At 41.9% G+C, this 15058-nt stretch overlaps 1 protein-coding gene across 3 annotated transcripts in view; it reads right to left on the reverse strand.

The window, feature by feature from the left end:
- Positions 1–13191, reverse strand: part of parp14rs1 (poly(ADP-ribose) polymerase family member 14-related sequence 1) — a 28844-nt gene extending 15653 nt beyond the window's left edge. The window contains exons 1-7 of one of the 3 annotated variants that reach the window (XM_064988894.1): positions 12745–13191; positions 5229–5335; positions 4993–5017; positions 4355–4456; positions 3640–3951; positions 3153–3380; positions 41–2319 (exon numbers count right to left, since the gene is read on the reverse strand). In XM_064988894.1, the coding sequence (XP_064844966.1) occupies positions 41–2319; positions 3153–3380; positions 3640–3951; positions 4355–4456; positions 4993–5017; positions 5229–5335; positions 12745–12919 (3228 nt within the window). In that variant the 5' untranslated portion in view covers positions 12920–13191. Of the gene's footprint in view, positions 1–40; positions 2320–3152; positions 3381–3639; positions 3952–4354; positions 4460–4992; positions 5018–5228; positions 5336–12744 lie in introns of all 3 variants that reach the window. The other 2 variants (XM_064988893.1, XM_064988895.1) reach the window with 2 other exon arrangements.
- Between the last annotated feature and the right edge of the window lie 1867 nt (positions 13192–15058).

A 15058-nucleotide genomic window follows, 5' to 3' on the forward strand; every position in this document is an offset into this window, starting at 1 on the left:
ACAAACAAAGTGAGCCAAAGTAACATTGGAAACAATTTACCACAGCATCTTGGATATTCCCTTTCGTCAGGGTAATAGCCAGCCCCTCTTTTGTCTGCACACTTGAACCACTTGTGCGTTGAACCCGATTACCAGGCTGGCTGTGTGTAGCTATGGTGGGTCGATTCTCTCGTGGATGACTAGTCCCATGGCTCCCAAACACCTTCTGCACTGCTGCCTCCATAGCCTGGACTGTCTTGTCATCATTGTTCACCAGATGGATCTTTTTCAGAGTGTTCTCCCCAAACTTGTCATCACAGTGTTCTTTAACAGCTTTGACGATGGTGTCTGCACACAGGGTCAGAGGAAAGCCTAGATTCCCGGAGCTAATAGCAGGAAGCGCCACATACAGGCAGTTGTGGGTCTCTGCTAGATCCAGACTCCCTTTCACCGCCCTCCTCAACTGTCCTATGGCCTTCTGGGGGTTTGCCTGGTCAAACCTGGGTCCCACTGCATGAATGATGTGCTTGCAGCGGAGCTTCCCTCCTGCACCAGTGATGACACAGTCCCCTGGCTTGAGCTGACCCTTGTTCTTGATGATCTGGTTGCACTCATCCTGCAGTTGAGGGCCAGCAGTATCCAGAAGAGCTCCTGCAAGACCTCCACTGTGCTTCAGGTCCAGTGCAGCAGCATTGACAACAGCGTGTACAGAATATTTGCACATGTCTGCTTTGCAAACGGCTATCTCCACCCCATCTGGTGTTTGAAGCTGGTAGGTAGGTTTCATTCCTCCTCCTGCTAGCTTTATGCCTTGTCCGCCATTGCCATCATACTCTTCTTCAATCAGCTGGACCACACAGCCTGTCTGAATCATGACTGAGTCAACATACATGGGCTCATTGTCCTGGAAGAACTTCTTTGCTCCAGGCTTGGGGATTCTCAAGGTGTCAAAGAATGTGGAGGATAACAAGTTTTCGAATAATGCCTTGCAATCTGTTACGTGAACTCTGGTGCCACTCAGGTAAATAGCCTCATCCTTGAAAAAAACTTTAACTCCACTATCACTGACTTTATCAGACCAAGCATTCCTGTGATGTTCCTGGATGAATTTAACAATAGCCTCAGGCTTAACTTCGATAGTTTCATCAGCATGAGCATTTTGGTGTAAGAAATCATCCAATTCATTACAAACTAAGAGAACAGTTTCCTTGTAGCCAGACACTACCACTTGTTGTCCTGAATAGTCACCTGATATCTGGACCATAACTTTCCTGAAAGGAGTGTTTGAAGCTTCCTCCAAACGTTTGGCAATATCCTTCCACTCGGACATCCTCAGGAGATCGGAGTCTTCTACATCTATGTATTGAGAAATCAAAAGCGTATGCAGTTGATGTTCTGCTTCGCACAGGACCTCCTCAGAGACAGCCAGAAGCTGCACTCCTTTTCTCTCTATTTTTAGTGCTGCATTGATGCGCTGTAAGGTCAGAAGGGAACTGGTTAGCTTTTCCTGGTTTTCTTCCTGCAGGAATTCAAGGACGTAGTCATCCAATTCCACCAGCTTTTGTTTCAGGGCTACTACTTCACCTGCAAGCTTTCTGTTAGCACACAACACCTCTTGCATCAACCCATAGATGGTCACACTCTGGCTCTCTTGATTATACGTCAGCTTCAACTCTGGGAATTCACCAACAATCTTGTCCAGCAGGCCGCCATGCAACAGTACCTGGTAGATTGATGGAACCAGAGGGAACTCCTCTGTTATGCTCATCTTCTCCCTCTTGATTCTTCTAGAAATCCTGTCCATGATCCCATCCAGTGTCTGCCTGAGCCGGTCCACATCTTCTACCAATCCTACCACTGCCAGAACACCTCTGGTCTCTTCATGGACTACCATCACGGCCTCCCCAGACACTGCCTTGAGGATCTCCCCTTCAGACTCTTCCCATGCAGTGTCCTGAACCTGGAGCTCCAATGATTTAAAGTTAGACAAGGCTTGGATTAAGGCAACTTTGGTGGTGTCCTTCCATTGTTGTAAGTGCTTGTGTTTCACACCCTTCTGTTTGAGTAGAGATGGCAGTGGGCTTAACTTGATGGTAGGTTGCTGGAAGTCTACATTGCAGAAGTGTTTGCTCATTTCCTTGTGGATGGTCTCTGCAGCTTCCTGGTTGTCACAGAGGTATCTCCAAATTGCCTGGTTGATGTTTTCGGTGAAGGCAGAAGGGAGTTTCAATGTGGGTCTGTCTTTGCCATACAAGGCCGTTCCCAGAGAATCATAGAAGGGGAAAGCCTTGAGAGGCTGCTTCTCAATGTAATGTGGTTTCTCTAGGACTCTGTGAACAGCTAATAAAAAACACATAATATTGGATTATTCCTCATACATTATGAAATATAATTTTGTCATAACACATATAACATAACTATGTAGTACCAAGGACGGCAGAAGTAGGGGGCGGCAGGAGAGGCAGCCCCCCTGCTCTACCGCACCTTTGATGTGTTAAAGGAATAGTCATTGAACTCTGGACACTGACTGTAGACCTAACTTCTCACATAGAGCCAAATATAAAATTACCGAATAGAGAATGAAGCATTTATTGCAGTAGAATTATACACCAATTGTTAATTTTGTCTTGGGAACAGGAGGGAGAAATATGAGCTATTTTTTCCACCATCTGAATGCACATGTGCCTATAAACTAGCTATTTTAAATGATTTTGTATAAAATCTGACAATATTTAATCAAATAAAATGATGCATCCAAGACAAACTAAAATCTTATGAGAAACACGTTAGATCGTTCACAGCCTTAATTCCCTTAAGAGGTGAACATTTGCACAGGATGAATCCCGTGTTCGATTTTCATCCATAAAAGTAATCGCTCTGCGAGAAGCAAAAACGGAAGCGAGACAACTACTTTACCGATGTCAAATAGAGTATTGATGCATTAATTCTATCAATTTGTTAAATGTATTCTTGTAGGTACCGATTCAGTTAGTCTTCTAGGGCAACAAGGTATGACCGTAGAGAAACTGCATATAGCCTATCTAATTATAGGCAAGTTGAGTAACAAATAGTAAATCATTATTAGTAGAAACATACCTAAATAAGGCGTACATTTTTTTTGCCCCTGCACCCTATGGAAAAATCATTCTGCTTTCTCTTAGTACTGTTTTTACCTTTAGGATCTTGAAAGGTGAGGATTGCTGATTGGTCCTCTTCATTAATTTCAGCGTCTTCCACCTCCTCGCCCCCTTTTCCAAATAACAGTTGGAGGTGGTCTGAACTAACATTTGGATTTATGTTTTCAACTTTCACTTTTGTGGTGAGTTCCAGGAGTTTAACAGATAGTTGTTTCTGTCTGAACATCCTGTTGCTGGTGCAGCTGGTGATGAAGTTCTCAGTCTCTGACAAATAAGATAAGTAGTAGAGTATGCTGATGAGATATGGCCTTGTTTTCAAGAGATACTAAGTCATAACATTCAGTAAATAGTTGGTGTCTTTGATGACGTGTTCTATTTAAAGGATAAAATTCTATACCTCTCAAAATGGGATTTACATTTTAGTAATTTAGGAGATTTACAAGCAGTAATAATGCTGTCATAATGTCATAATGCTGATTCTATCTTTAAGGTGGAAAAACAACAAATCATTCTTATTGTTTACCTTTTCCATTTTGGAAAGTCACCACAGCCAAGCCAGTGTCTAGGACAGGTGTCAGGATCTCCAGACTGAAGGTTTGAGTTGCAGTAGGAGAGTCAGAACCAGAGGTGTTATACGCACTCAGGATGTTCTCTATCAGCATCTCCAGAAACTCCTTGCTCATGCTCTCCTCAATGTTCCCCAACACGGCTGAGGTGGACACCAGCTTTTCCTCGACTTCCATCGGTTCAATCTCCATCTCTGTCTGTGGCTCAGTAAGGGGAGTGTGTCCAACTCCAACCCCACTCGTTGGTAAGTCTTTTGAATCAGTAGCATCTGAGAATGATAAGACCATGTATTTTTGGAGGTTTACGACTACTTTGTTGATTTCTACAACAACAACTGTAATACAACTTTATCAATGTATTATTAACCACTGCTTAGCCAAATCAGTTATAGTATGTTAACTTAACCATGGTATAGAATGCAAACTTTTGTGTCGTATGGTTAAACATTATATAATTATGTATAATTCTAGAAAACATTCCTTTCACATACACTAGTGGTTCCCAAAACGTTGTACTGCGACCCATTTAACCCTTTCAAATGTTATTGCGAACAGCCCAATAAAAAATCTTTACTTTAAAAAAATAAAATCAGGTCAGACACAAACCAATAGGAATCCCCCACAACCCTGCACCACTTGAGAAATGCTGAGATATTATTTTAGCCTACTAACCAACAGCTTGCTTTTTGAAGCCTAGTAATTCCTGCTGAGCATCAGCCTCTGTCTTCCTCTTAGCTGACGCTATGAGCTGGTTGTCAATTGGCTCCCTATAACCTGCTAAATTATGGGTAACACTTTACTTAAAGCCTGCAGGTGTTATGCTTTATAACATGTAAGCATGTAAGAACATACACTGAGTGTATAAAACATGTAAAGAATACCCCCCCCCCTGCTCATGTATACATGTATATGTCATGTCTTATAATACCACCATTTCTTGTAATAACACAAAGGTTTGCATAGTATGGCATGTTGAATAGTTTAATATATATATATTTTTATTTAACCTTTATTTAAGTAGGCCAGTCAGTTAAGAACAAATTCTTATTTACAATGACAGCCTACACCGGCCAAACCCGGACGACGCTGGGCCAATTGTGCGCCGCCCTATGTTACTCCCAATCACAGCCGGTTGTGATACAGCCTGGATTCGAACAAGGGTGTCTGTAATGACGCCTTTGGCACTGAGATGCAGTGCCTTAGACCGTTGCACCACTCGGGAGCCCAATATGAGTGTTTAATATTGCCTGCCTTGTTAGCTGCCAAACAACTATAGATGTTTATCAAAAAATGTCATGTTTGATACTTGCCTGAGGTGACAGGAGACAGTGTTTCCTAAATATAAAAAAAAATATTGTGTTATGTATTTAATACAGCATTGTGATTGGTCAACATAGTCACATGATTGGCTATAAAATTGTCACTTAAAACTTTGAAAAATCAGAACAAAGAACTGGTAGTGCATCTGGGAACTGGTAGTGCATCTGCACAATCTGGCTGTAAGAGAGAGGAATAGCCTATGGTGCACAATCAGGACACTACTGACCTTTACATTCTTTGGGACATCATCTGATGGCAGACCAATGGTCAGTTTCAGCACCCCTCGATCCAACCTGATCTCGTGCTCCTGCTTCTCAAGAACTCTACGCCTGACTGTGCATGGAACAGAAAAGAACCGCTACTAATGATGCAATGTTCAAAACACATTCAGCCATGAATAACAATGTAATAACAATGTAAGGGATAGTTCATAATTTACTGGGGAGGGGGTCCAAAATAGGGGAAGGTTGTCAAACTTTTTACTTTGCTTTGGGGAGGGTTGTGTGTTTATTTTTTGGGGGCACAGGGGAGGGTAGCGTGTTTATTGCCTGGTTTACATTTGCCCTTTTGCAGGTTTTACTACATACAGTTGAAGTCGGAAGTCTACATACAATAGGTCAGAGTCATTAAAACTCGTTTTTCAACCACTCCACAAACTCCACAAAAAAAGTTGGTTAGGACATCTACTGTGTGCATGACACAAGTAATATTTCCAACATATGTTTACAGACAGATTATTTAACTTATAATTCACTGTATCACAATTCCAGTGGGTCAGAAGTTTTACATACACTAAGTTGACTGTGCATTTAAACAGCTTGGACAATTCCAGAAAATGATGTCATGACTTTAGAAGCTTCTGCTAATTGACATAATTTCAGTCAATTGGAGGTGTACTTGTGGATGCATTTCAAGGCTACCTTCTAACTCAGTGCCTCTTTGCTTGACATCAATGGGAAAAATCAAAAAAAATCAGCCAAGACCTCAGAAAATAAATTGTAGACCTCCACAAGTCTGGTTCATCCTTGGGAGCAATTTCAAAAGGCCTGAAGGTGCCACGTTCATCTGTACAAACAATAATACGCAAGTATAGACACCATGGGACCACACAGCAGTCATACCGCTCAGGATGGAGTCTAGAGATGAGCGTACTTTGGTGCAAATCAATCCCAGAACATTAGCAAAGGACCTTGTGGAGATGCTGGAGGAAACAGGTACAAATCTATCTCTATCCACAGTAAAACAAGTCCTGTATCAACATAACCTGAAAGGCTGCTCAGCAAGGAAGAAGCCACTGCTCCAAAACCGCCATAAAAAAGCCAGACTACGGTTTTCAACTGCGCATGGGGACAAAGATTATACTTTTTGGAACAATGTCCTCTGGTCTGATGAATCAAAAATAGAACTGTTTGGCCATAATGACTATCGTTATGTTTGGAGGAAAAGGGGAAGGCTTGCAAGCCAAAGAACACCATCCCAACCGTGAGGCACGGGGTGGCAGCATCATGTTGTGGGATGCTTTGCTGCAGGAGGGACTGGTGCACTTCGACAAAATAGATGGCATCATGAGGGAGGAAAATTATGAGGATATATTGAAGCAACATCTCAAGACATCAGTCAGGAAGTTAAAACTTAGTCGCAAATGGGTCTTCCAAATGGACAATGGCCCCAAGCATACATCCAAAGTTGTGGCAAAATGGCTTAAGGACAACAAAGTCAAGGTATTGGAGTGGCCATCACAAAGCCCTAATCTAAATCCTATAGAACATTTGTGGGCACAACTGAAAAAGTGTGTGCGAGCAAGGAGGCCTACAAACCTACTCAGTTACACCAGCTCTGTCAGGAGGAATGGGCCAAAATTCACCCAACTTATTGTGGGAAGCTTGTGGAAGGCTACCCAAAACGTTTGGCCCAAGTTAAACGATTTAAAGGCAATGCTACCAAATACTAATTGAGTGTATGTAAACTTCTGACCCACTGGGAATGTGATGAAAGAAATAAAAGCTGAAATAAATCACTCTACTATTTTTCTGACATTTTACATTCTTAAAATAAAGTGGTGATCCTAACTGACCTAAATTAGGGATTTTTTACAAGGATTAAATGTCAGGAATTGTGAAAAACTGAGTTTAAATGTACTTGGCTATGGTGTATGTAAACTTCCGACTTCAACTGTAATTTCTTCCATCCTAGCCAGATTTCCTCATCTGCTTGCATACCCCTCCCTTATATCAAAGTGTTATGGCACTTCCCTTATAGGGCTGGGCAATATGGCCAAAATATCACATCGTATGGTATTTTTCAAATTTGACAGTATTTTATGTTTTTGATTTATAAAAGTTCCACATTTGCTTTATGAGTAGTGTGTGACCCTCGGGTGGCAACACATATATTCTAAATTATTTCGATGGGTATTTCTCCACTTGGATTGTTTTATACTGGTCAATTCAACTTCACCCTAAAATAATTTCTTCTGAATTTTCTGCACTCATTTAAGATAATTTCCATACTGCCAAGATATGGGCAAAAATACCTTATTTTTAACCAAATATTGCAATTGCGATTTAGATCAAAACACTTGGGTGAACTTTTGGAATCATGGAAATAGAATGTTTATTATATTATTATTATAGTTATAATATAAATAATAGTGGGCACATTCAATACTGTGTTGCTTGACATGACAACGAATGAAAACGTCAAGGAAGAGTTATTGTGACAGGGTAGGAACAAAGTGATGTCCTGTGTTTCCTGGAGGGCCCTATAATCTTTGGCTACATTAAATATTTATTCATATAGCCAACATATTCATGCTTCGCCTCTTCCTCTTTTTTTTTTAGAAGATACTGTTGCACAAACAACACGCTGATTTTAGGCCTCCACCATCACTGGTATCAGCCTGTATTAGCTAGCCAGCTAACTAGAGATTAGCATTAGTGGCTAACACGATTTAGCTTAACTTGCTAAGAAAATACAAACTAGCTGTAAGAAACACAAAATAATATTGTAATTATAGAACGCTTGTGGATTTACATTAAGATCAAATTGGAAACAACATTGTTGCCATCAACATTGTTGCATGTGCTGCATTGACCATGGAGACTTAAAGAAAGTGTCTTGTTGTCAAGCAAAAACAAATGCGCTCCTTGAGTGACGGGGTGGGACTATAGGTCTGTGTGGAAATTGGCGTGGAGAGAGAGATAGAAAGCGGAGAGGGATGGACTCAAGTAGCGGAGTAAACTATACAAATTAACTTACACACGGCGTATCACATTAAACAAACCAAACAGTCAAATAGCGTTGTAGAAGTTAAAGTAAAAACCCAAACCGGTCCGTGCATCAATACCTGTATATAGTAAAATACGGTATACCACCCAGCCCTTTCCCATGTGCACTACGCTTTTTCGCACGCCAACTGTACCTACACCACAGGTCAATATAGTCTACCAGTCTGTCTATCCTGCCCGCTACCCACCATTCATAGTGACAATAGTGGTAGGTGGATCGTTTGTCCAGATCTGCAATAGGCTAACTAGCAATCATACCACACATAAAATCATGCACAGCTGCTCCAATTTTCAATATAAATTCACATAACAAAAAGGAATAGCTGATAGGCAACGGAGACGCCAGGTGCGTCATTGACCAAAAAAGAACAGTGGAGACATGAAAAGCTCCCCTATTGATCTTGTTTAGAGATCTTGATTACCCAACAAATTGACCACAAGATGCCCAAGAAGATATAATATTTGTCTAAAACGTAATAATTTAAAATCTTGCTTACATTTGTATATGATCACGTGTCTCTATTATTCGTGAAGGTACTTGGGAAAATATTCCCCAAATTAAAATCCATTGTAGCTCATTTCCTGGTGTTACATTATTTTTTATGTCTAACAATGGCGAATAAAACCACGCGGCCAGTTGGGGGACCCTGGTCTATTTCATTGAGGTGTTGAAAATTAAAACGCAAACCATGATATTGAACAGTGGAGGCTGCTGAGGGGAGGACGGCTCATAATAATGGCTGGAACGGAGTTAATGTGTTTGATACCATTCCATCGATTCCACGGCGGCCATTACCATGAACCCATCTCCCAGTAGCGTGCCGTGGTTCTGGGGCCTGGGCCTTCAGTGAAGTCCTACACAGTCCCACCCGAATTAATCCACCTCTTATTACCATCATTATGATGCCATGGCTATAGACACTATACATTTAGACAGAAACGCAGTACAACCAGGCGTTGCGTCACCTTGAAAATGACATTTTTATTCTGAGAATTGCAGGGGAAGAGTACAATACAGTACAGTTCAACTAATAGGCAAGAACATAGTCGAGTGCAACAGAGTTATATTAATATTCTTCTTCTATCCATTTCTGGTCCACAAACTTTGAGCTTTATGTCCCCCCCCCAAAAAAAAATACTATGTGTCCACTAAACAGCGCATTGTCGCACCCAAAGCAGTTTCACCATGATGATAAAGACATAACTATTCAATGAAAATAAAAGAAAGAAAACAAATAATTTGCAAAATAGGCTATTTGCCATTTTATTTTGTTAATATATAGGCTATTTAATATTAACGAAATAAAATGCAAAACATACATACACATTTAATAAAAAATAAAATGCATTGTATGCCTACTCACCAAAGACTGATTATTTGAACACAAAATCCTTCCTCCTTTCTTTCCTCAAGAAGACTTCAATGACTCTGTTGTACAGTCTATCTGTGCGTTTCAGTTCCACCAATAAGTCCTTTTCTATCGACATGGAGGCTAATGCTGAAAGCCGAGTCTGTCCAGTAGCATTTCTGGAATACGTTTTGATTCGCTTTAAGGCTGAGAATGACCGCTCGACAGAAGCCGTGGACACAGGGATGGTCACTGTCACACATGCCAATGTGTAAAGTTGCCCCATGTCCTCATTCAGATTTTTCTGCTTAAGGAAATCAAGGAGATCAGAGGGACTTTTCCCTTCAAAATCAGTCATAGCATACATTACAGTCAGTTCTGTTTTTAGCTTGGATAGGTCAAACAGTGTTCCGTGACTCTCTGTTAAGCTGGAGAAGGCTGTTTGCGGGAATTTTTTCCGGTAGGTCTGAAAGTGCTGGGGATCCAAGAGGGAGAGAAACATTAATTTTTCGTGGTCTTGAAACCTGTTTCGTATCTGGCAAAGAATGTTGTCCAGAATATTGCTGTGGAGTTGTTGGTAGTATGTGCGAGGGTCTCCTTGTGCTGGGCCTCTGCGTGCGCTGGGTGAACTTGAGATGCGCGCTGTGTCATTGTAGATTTGACTGAACCTGCGCCTCTCTCGCTCAATTGTGTCACAAAACTTGTTCACCCTTGTCAGGCAGAATTGTACATCCAAAGTTTGTTTCTGTAGAATTCCAAAAAGCACATCCGAATAATTAAAAATCCCATTGAATGTTTCAAGCAAAAAACAAAACTCAAAATCATCCAAACGTGCATTAAATCCATCAGCCATAAGCACAGTATCCCCGTCATGGTCATCATGATGTTCCAGTAAGTGGTTAAACAGCTCCTTTAGGGCAACTCTCTTTTCAAAGACTGCATTGACCAATCTAGATGTATATTGCCACCTCGTTGGTGCAACCTTAGGAAGACGACGCTTGCAGATGTCATCCAGCAGTTGCGTGCGCTTAGGGGATCGTGAGAAAAATGCTGCAAGGCCATTGAGGTTGGCAAAGAAGACCTTGCATTCTTTAAGCTTTGAGGCTCCTTGAGTCAGTACTAAATTTAGTCGATGTGCATAACAGTGAATGAATAAGGCCATCGGTGCCCTCTCCATAACTTTAGCCTGCACCCCATTGAGTCCAGATGCCATGACTGCCGCGCCATCAAAACACTGTGCCACAACTTTATCCAGACTACATTCATTTTCCTCCAAGAAACGGAAAATAAGAGCGGCAATGTCATCAGCTCGCTTGCCGCTTGTCACATCTTCAAATCGGATAAATCGCTCCTTGACTCCTGTGTCCGTCACATAACGCAGGACGAGTGAGAGTTGTGCTGCATTTCCCACATCTGTTGTCTCGTCCACCATAACAGCAACAAAGGGAGCTTTTTTAATCTCCATTTTGATCTCTTCTCCCATCACTTCAGCAATAGCATCAATTAAGTCATTTTGTATTTTGCCTGACGTCCCAATGAACACTTTGTTAGTGGACAGGTGGTATTGTAAATCTGTGTTGCTTTCAGAAAGAAAAGAAAGAAGCTCCACGTAGTTCCCTTTGTTTGTGGAGTCAGCACTTTCATCGTGTCCCCTAAATGAAAAGTTCCTGTTTACCCAAAAGCATGACACAATCAATGAGTCTTTTCAATATTTCCCTATTTTTCTTCACCTTTTCATTATGCAGCTCCGTTGCGCCGCGCGCTTGTTCGTTGAGCTGTAGATCCACTCGGGTGTCCCCAAAAGTTTTCAAAAGCACCATTGCTTGTAAGTGCCCAGCCGTACTTTGGTGTCTCGTTGCTGCCTTGCTTAGACAACTCAAGTTTGCAAAGCCAGTGTGGCTCCAAACACCAAATCGATCACTTGCAACTATTAGGCATTCCCAGCAGTACAGTTTGCAGTGCTTCTCGGAGCCTGTGAGCCATTGATAGCGCTCGTAGTTGGAACTTTGAAAGTGGCGAACGAACCCCTTTCCCACCTGTGACAGGCTTTGTAGCGTCGGTGTCGGGCAACCTCTCCTTACAATGTCTAACTTTTCTTGAAAAGTTCGTCTTGAGAATGGCATTATAATTATATCCTCGACCAAATCGATATCTTCTCCTCCTTCAGCCATTGTGGGTTGAAAAAACAGCTTAGTAGTACGCAAATTAATTTGTTTATCAAATTCAGTTTCCTAGTTCTAAGGTTCTGCATATACCTGCCCATAGGACCTGCCTCTCAATATTGGTAATCCAATCAAAAGACGAGCATGCACTATGCCTGCTAGCTGGCTCCTGTGTAACACTGGAGCCAGCCAGCAGACGTACAATAGCCAACTCTAAAGCTGATTGGTTGACACTAAAGTTTCATTTCCATTCACTTTAAGATACAAGTGCCTGCACTGTTGATTCTGAAGGCCTGAGGGCAGATTTTAGACCCCTGGCAACACATGATGGCTGAATATGATTGGATAAAAGATCTAACATAAAGACCAGCCCTCCAAATCTCAACCTGGGGCTGGAAGCAGTGCAACCAAGAGGAAAGCTATGAAATGAAGAGTATAACTCTTACTCTGGGGAATAATTTAATACATATTTGTGGGAAAATATATTTAAAAATATATATATATATTCTGATGATGTTTAGGCCAGCAGAGAAGGCCTTGCTGGCCCTGACGGCCCACCACTGCCATCTCCCCATTTAAGGTGCCACCATCCTCCTGTGATATTGAAGTGCCGGAAGTCGGTATGCTTGTTTATTGGATGTGTGGTGCATTGGCACAGAAACACAGAAATGTAATTTGATCGCTCAACCTTCTGGCCCGTAGCCCTGCGTGTCATCAGTGCCACAAAATAATGCTGTGTAAAAATTCGATATCCACGTTTATAGACACTGGGTCGCTACCGTTATTATTTGTGGTTGTAAACATTATTTTGAGTTAATCATATGATGGGCAGGGTAGGCACAAGTACATTTCGAACTTCCCTAACAACATTGGTTGAATGTCATCTCTAACCAATAGGTGATACAGGCCGTTTAAAACAAGCATTTACAATTGCTATAACTTACCCTCCTCAGTTTTGAACCGCACTACTGCTTCTTGTCCATCTTCGTATTCCACAAGACAATCACCACCGTTAGACTTTTTACTTTGGAAATATTTTACCAACTTGTTTTTCAGTTTGGGAATATTGGGATTCCTCTCCAACTCAACAAGCAGGGCAAATGCGTAGGCTTCTGCCATCCTGCCCGAACAACTTCAAATGACGAAAAACACATTTATTCACTGTAGGTGCGGTAGCCTATCAGTTTAGTTTCGCTTTTGATTCTGGTGAAACCATGTAATATGACATTGCAACTTGATCGGTGTCGCGCATCACCCTATTTTATCCTGTGCATTGTCGTCTGAAAATTGCTTTATTATTGAAAGGAATAGGCCTACACTTGCAACGTGTATGAACACTTTCTTACAGTGTGCATACTTCAAACTATTAGTATTGTTTTGTAAGCCTATTTGAGTGCGTATTTCTTTGCATACAAAAGGGGGCGTTTTTAAGTTTCTTCTTTCTGATAACTTTCACTGGTTTCCTTCAAAGTTGCACTATGCAGAAATCGCTACGCAATTTCCTGGTTGCTAAAATTCGAATAGTTTGCCTCATTTCAGTTTGTGACAAAACAATCAAGTATAGAATCATTGTACCATCTAAACCGCTGTGAAATATATTTTCCTTAACCAAAAATATTGTACTTTCAGCTGTTTGAACGTAAAAGACGCAAAAACAAATCTTAAGAACGGGAAGCATATAAATAGCACACATAGAATAGATATACCACTTTTTAGACTTGCTTTCAATAGTGGCGTGTATTCATGAGGCCAAGGGAAACCAGGCTTCCCCCAAAAAATACCAAGCAAAACATTATTATTATTATTTTTTATCTTTCCTGTCTCTGTGTTTCATTACTGTCCTTCAATTAGCAAGAGGCTGGATGTAATTTCACTAGAGAAAGCATCAGAGCGAGAGAAACGTGCCCCTATTTCTCAGTATGTGTAGCCCATCTTCGTTTGAATGTTATTAAATGACAAGACAGAAGCATTGAGAGTAACATTCTTGTTCAGTACATTGCAAAACACTGGAGTTGCAGTAATTAACATTTACCAACAGATGGCATCACGGTGCCATCTTACACCCATAACATCTCCTTTTTATAAAATAGGACAGGAGCTGTCAATTCCCTAACAAAACAAACCTAGTAATAATTTCCAACATGAAAAGAAAACGAAACTGTTCAAGTAAGAACTTAACACATTTTGATACTCTCTTCACTTTTATCTCTGTCTGTCAACAATCCCTAATGGGAATCCTACAGATTAATTATTTTTGGTGGCTGGGACAGACGCCCGCAGCGTGAAAAGACAGGGGGCTTATCTGCGAGGACTGCGGGTTCCCACACAGGCGTGTCACCTGACTGTCTAAGGGGAGTATTGATGGGCGAGGGAGTGGCAGACCTGTGATCCCCTGGCTCCTCCCCCTGTGCCTCAGGCCCCATGTGACTTGCTGGGGTTCCATCTTTTGTCATGCGACCCCTATGACCATCAAGGTTCTGAATAGACGCTGGCTCAGCAATCCGAAGGTAAACCCTGTTACGATGGTACAGTGATTCATTCACTTCGACCGAGTAGGAGCGTGGTGCCACGGTAGCTTGTGGGACATCATCATCTCTCTGTTGCTCAATGGCATATTCATTGCAGATTGTGCATTTTATGACATAGTGTTTGATTTCACTGCATTCCTGGCCAATACAGTGTGCCACATGCTTGTCTGTAACAGGCCTCACCTCCTATGTGACTTGAGAGCACACGCGCCAACATCTCAGGGCGCAGAGACCAGGGAATAACGACTCTCTGGGGGGGGCATTTCAAAGACAGCCTTCACTTTTTCAGGATCCGCATTCAATCTGGTGGAGGACAAGATGTGCCCATGTAAGCGGACATCTGACACTTTCAACTGAAGCTTTTTTATACTTAGCCTTAGCTTGACCTGTCTGTATCTGACCATCAGGGCCAGCAGCTTGGCGTCATGGTCACATTCTGCCTCCTCATCACTGTCCCCACAGCCCACTACGAGGATGTCATCTGCTATGAGTTCCACGCCACTGAGTCCCATCAACAGCTCGTGCCGTTTCCGCTGATACACATCTGGAGCCACAGGGACACCAACCAACCATCTCTTCCACTGAGCTTCAACCACCTTTTCCCGCCCCAGGGTGTCCAAAAGGTAGTCATGTAGCTGCTGGGCTCGTTGAGCTTGCACTGCAGGAAGGCATCTCTGGCGTCCATGAGCGTGAAGACTCTGGCCTTCGCGTGCTTGTAAAGAACATTCTC

Source organism: Oncorhynchus masou, chromosome 15 (genome assembly GCF_036934945.1).
Source record: "Oncorhynchus masou masou isolate Uvic2021 chromosome 15, UVic_Omas_1.1, whole genome shotgun sequence".
Taxonomy (NCBI): domain Eukaryota; kingdom Metazoa; phylum Chordata; class Actinopteri; order Salmoniformes; family Salmonidae; genus Oncorhynchus; species Oncorhynchus masou.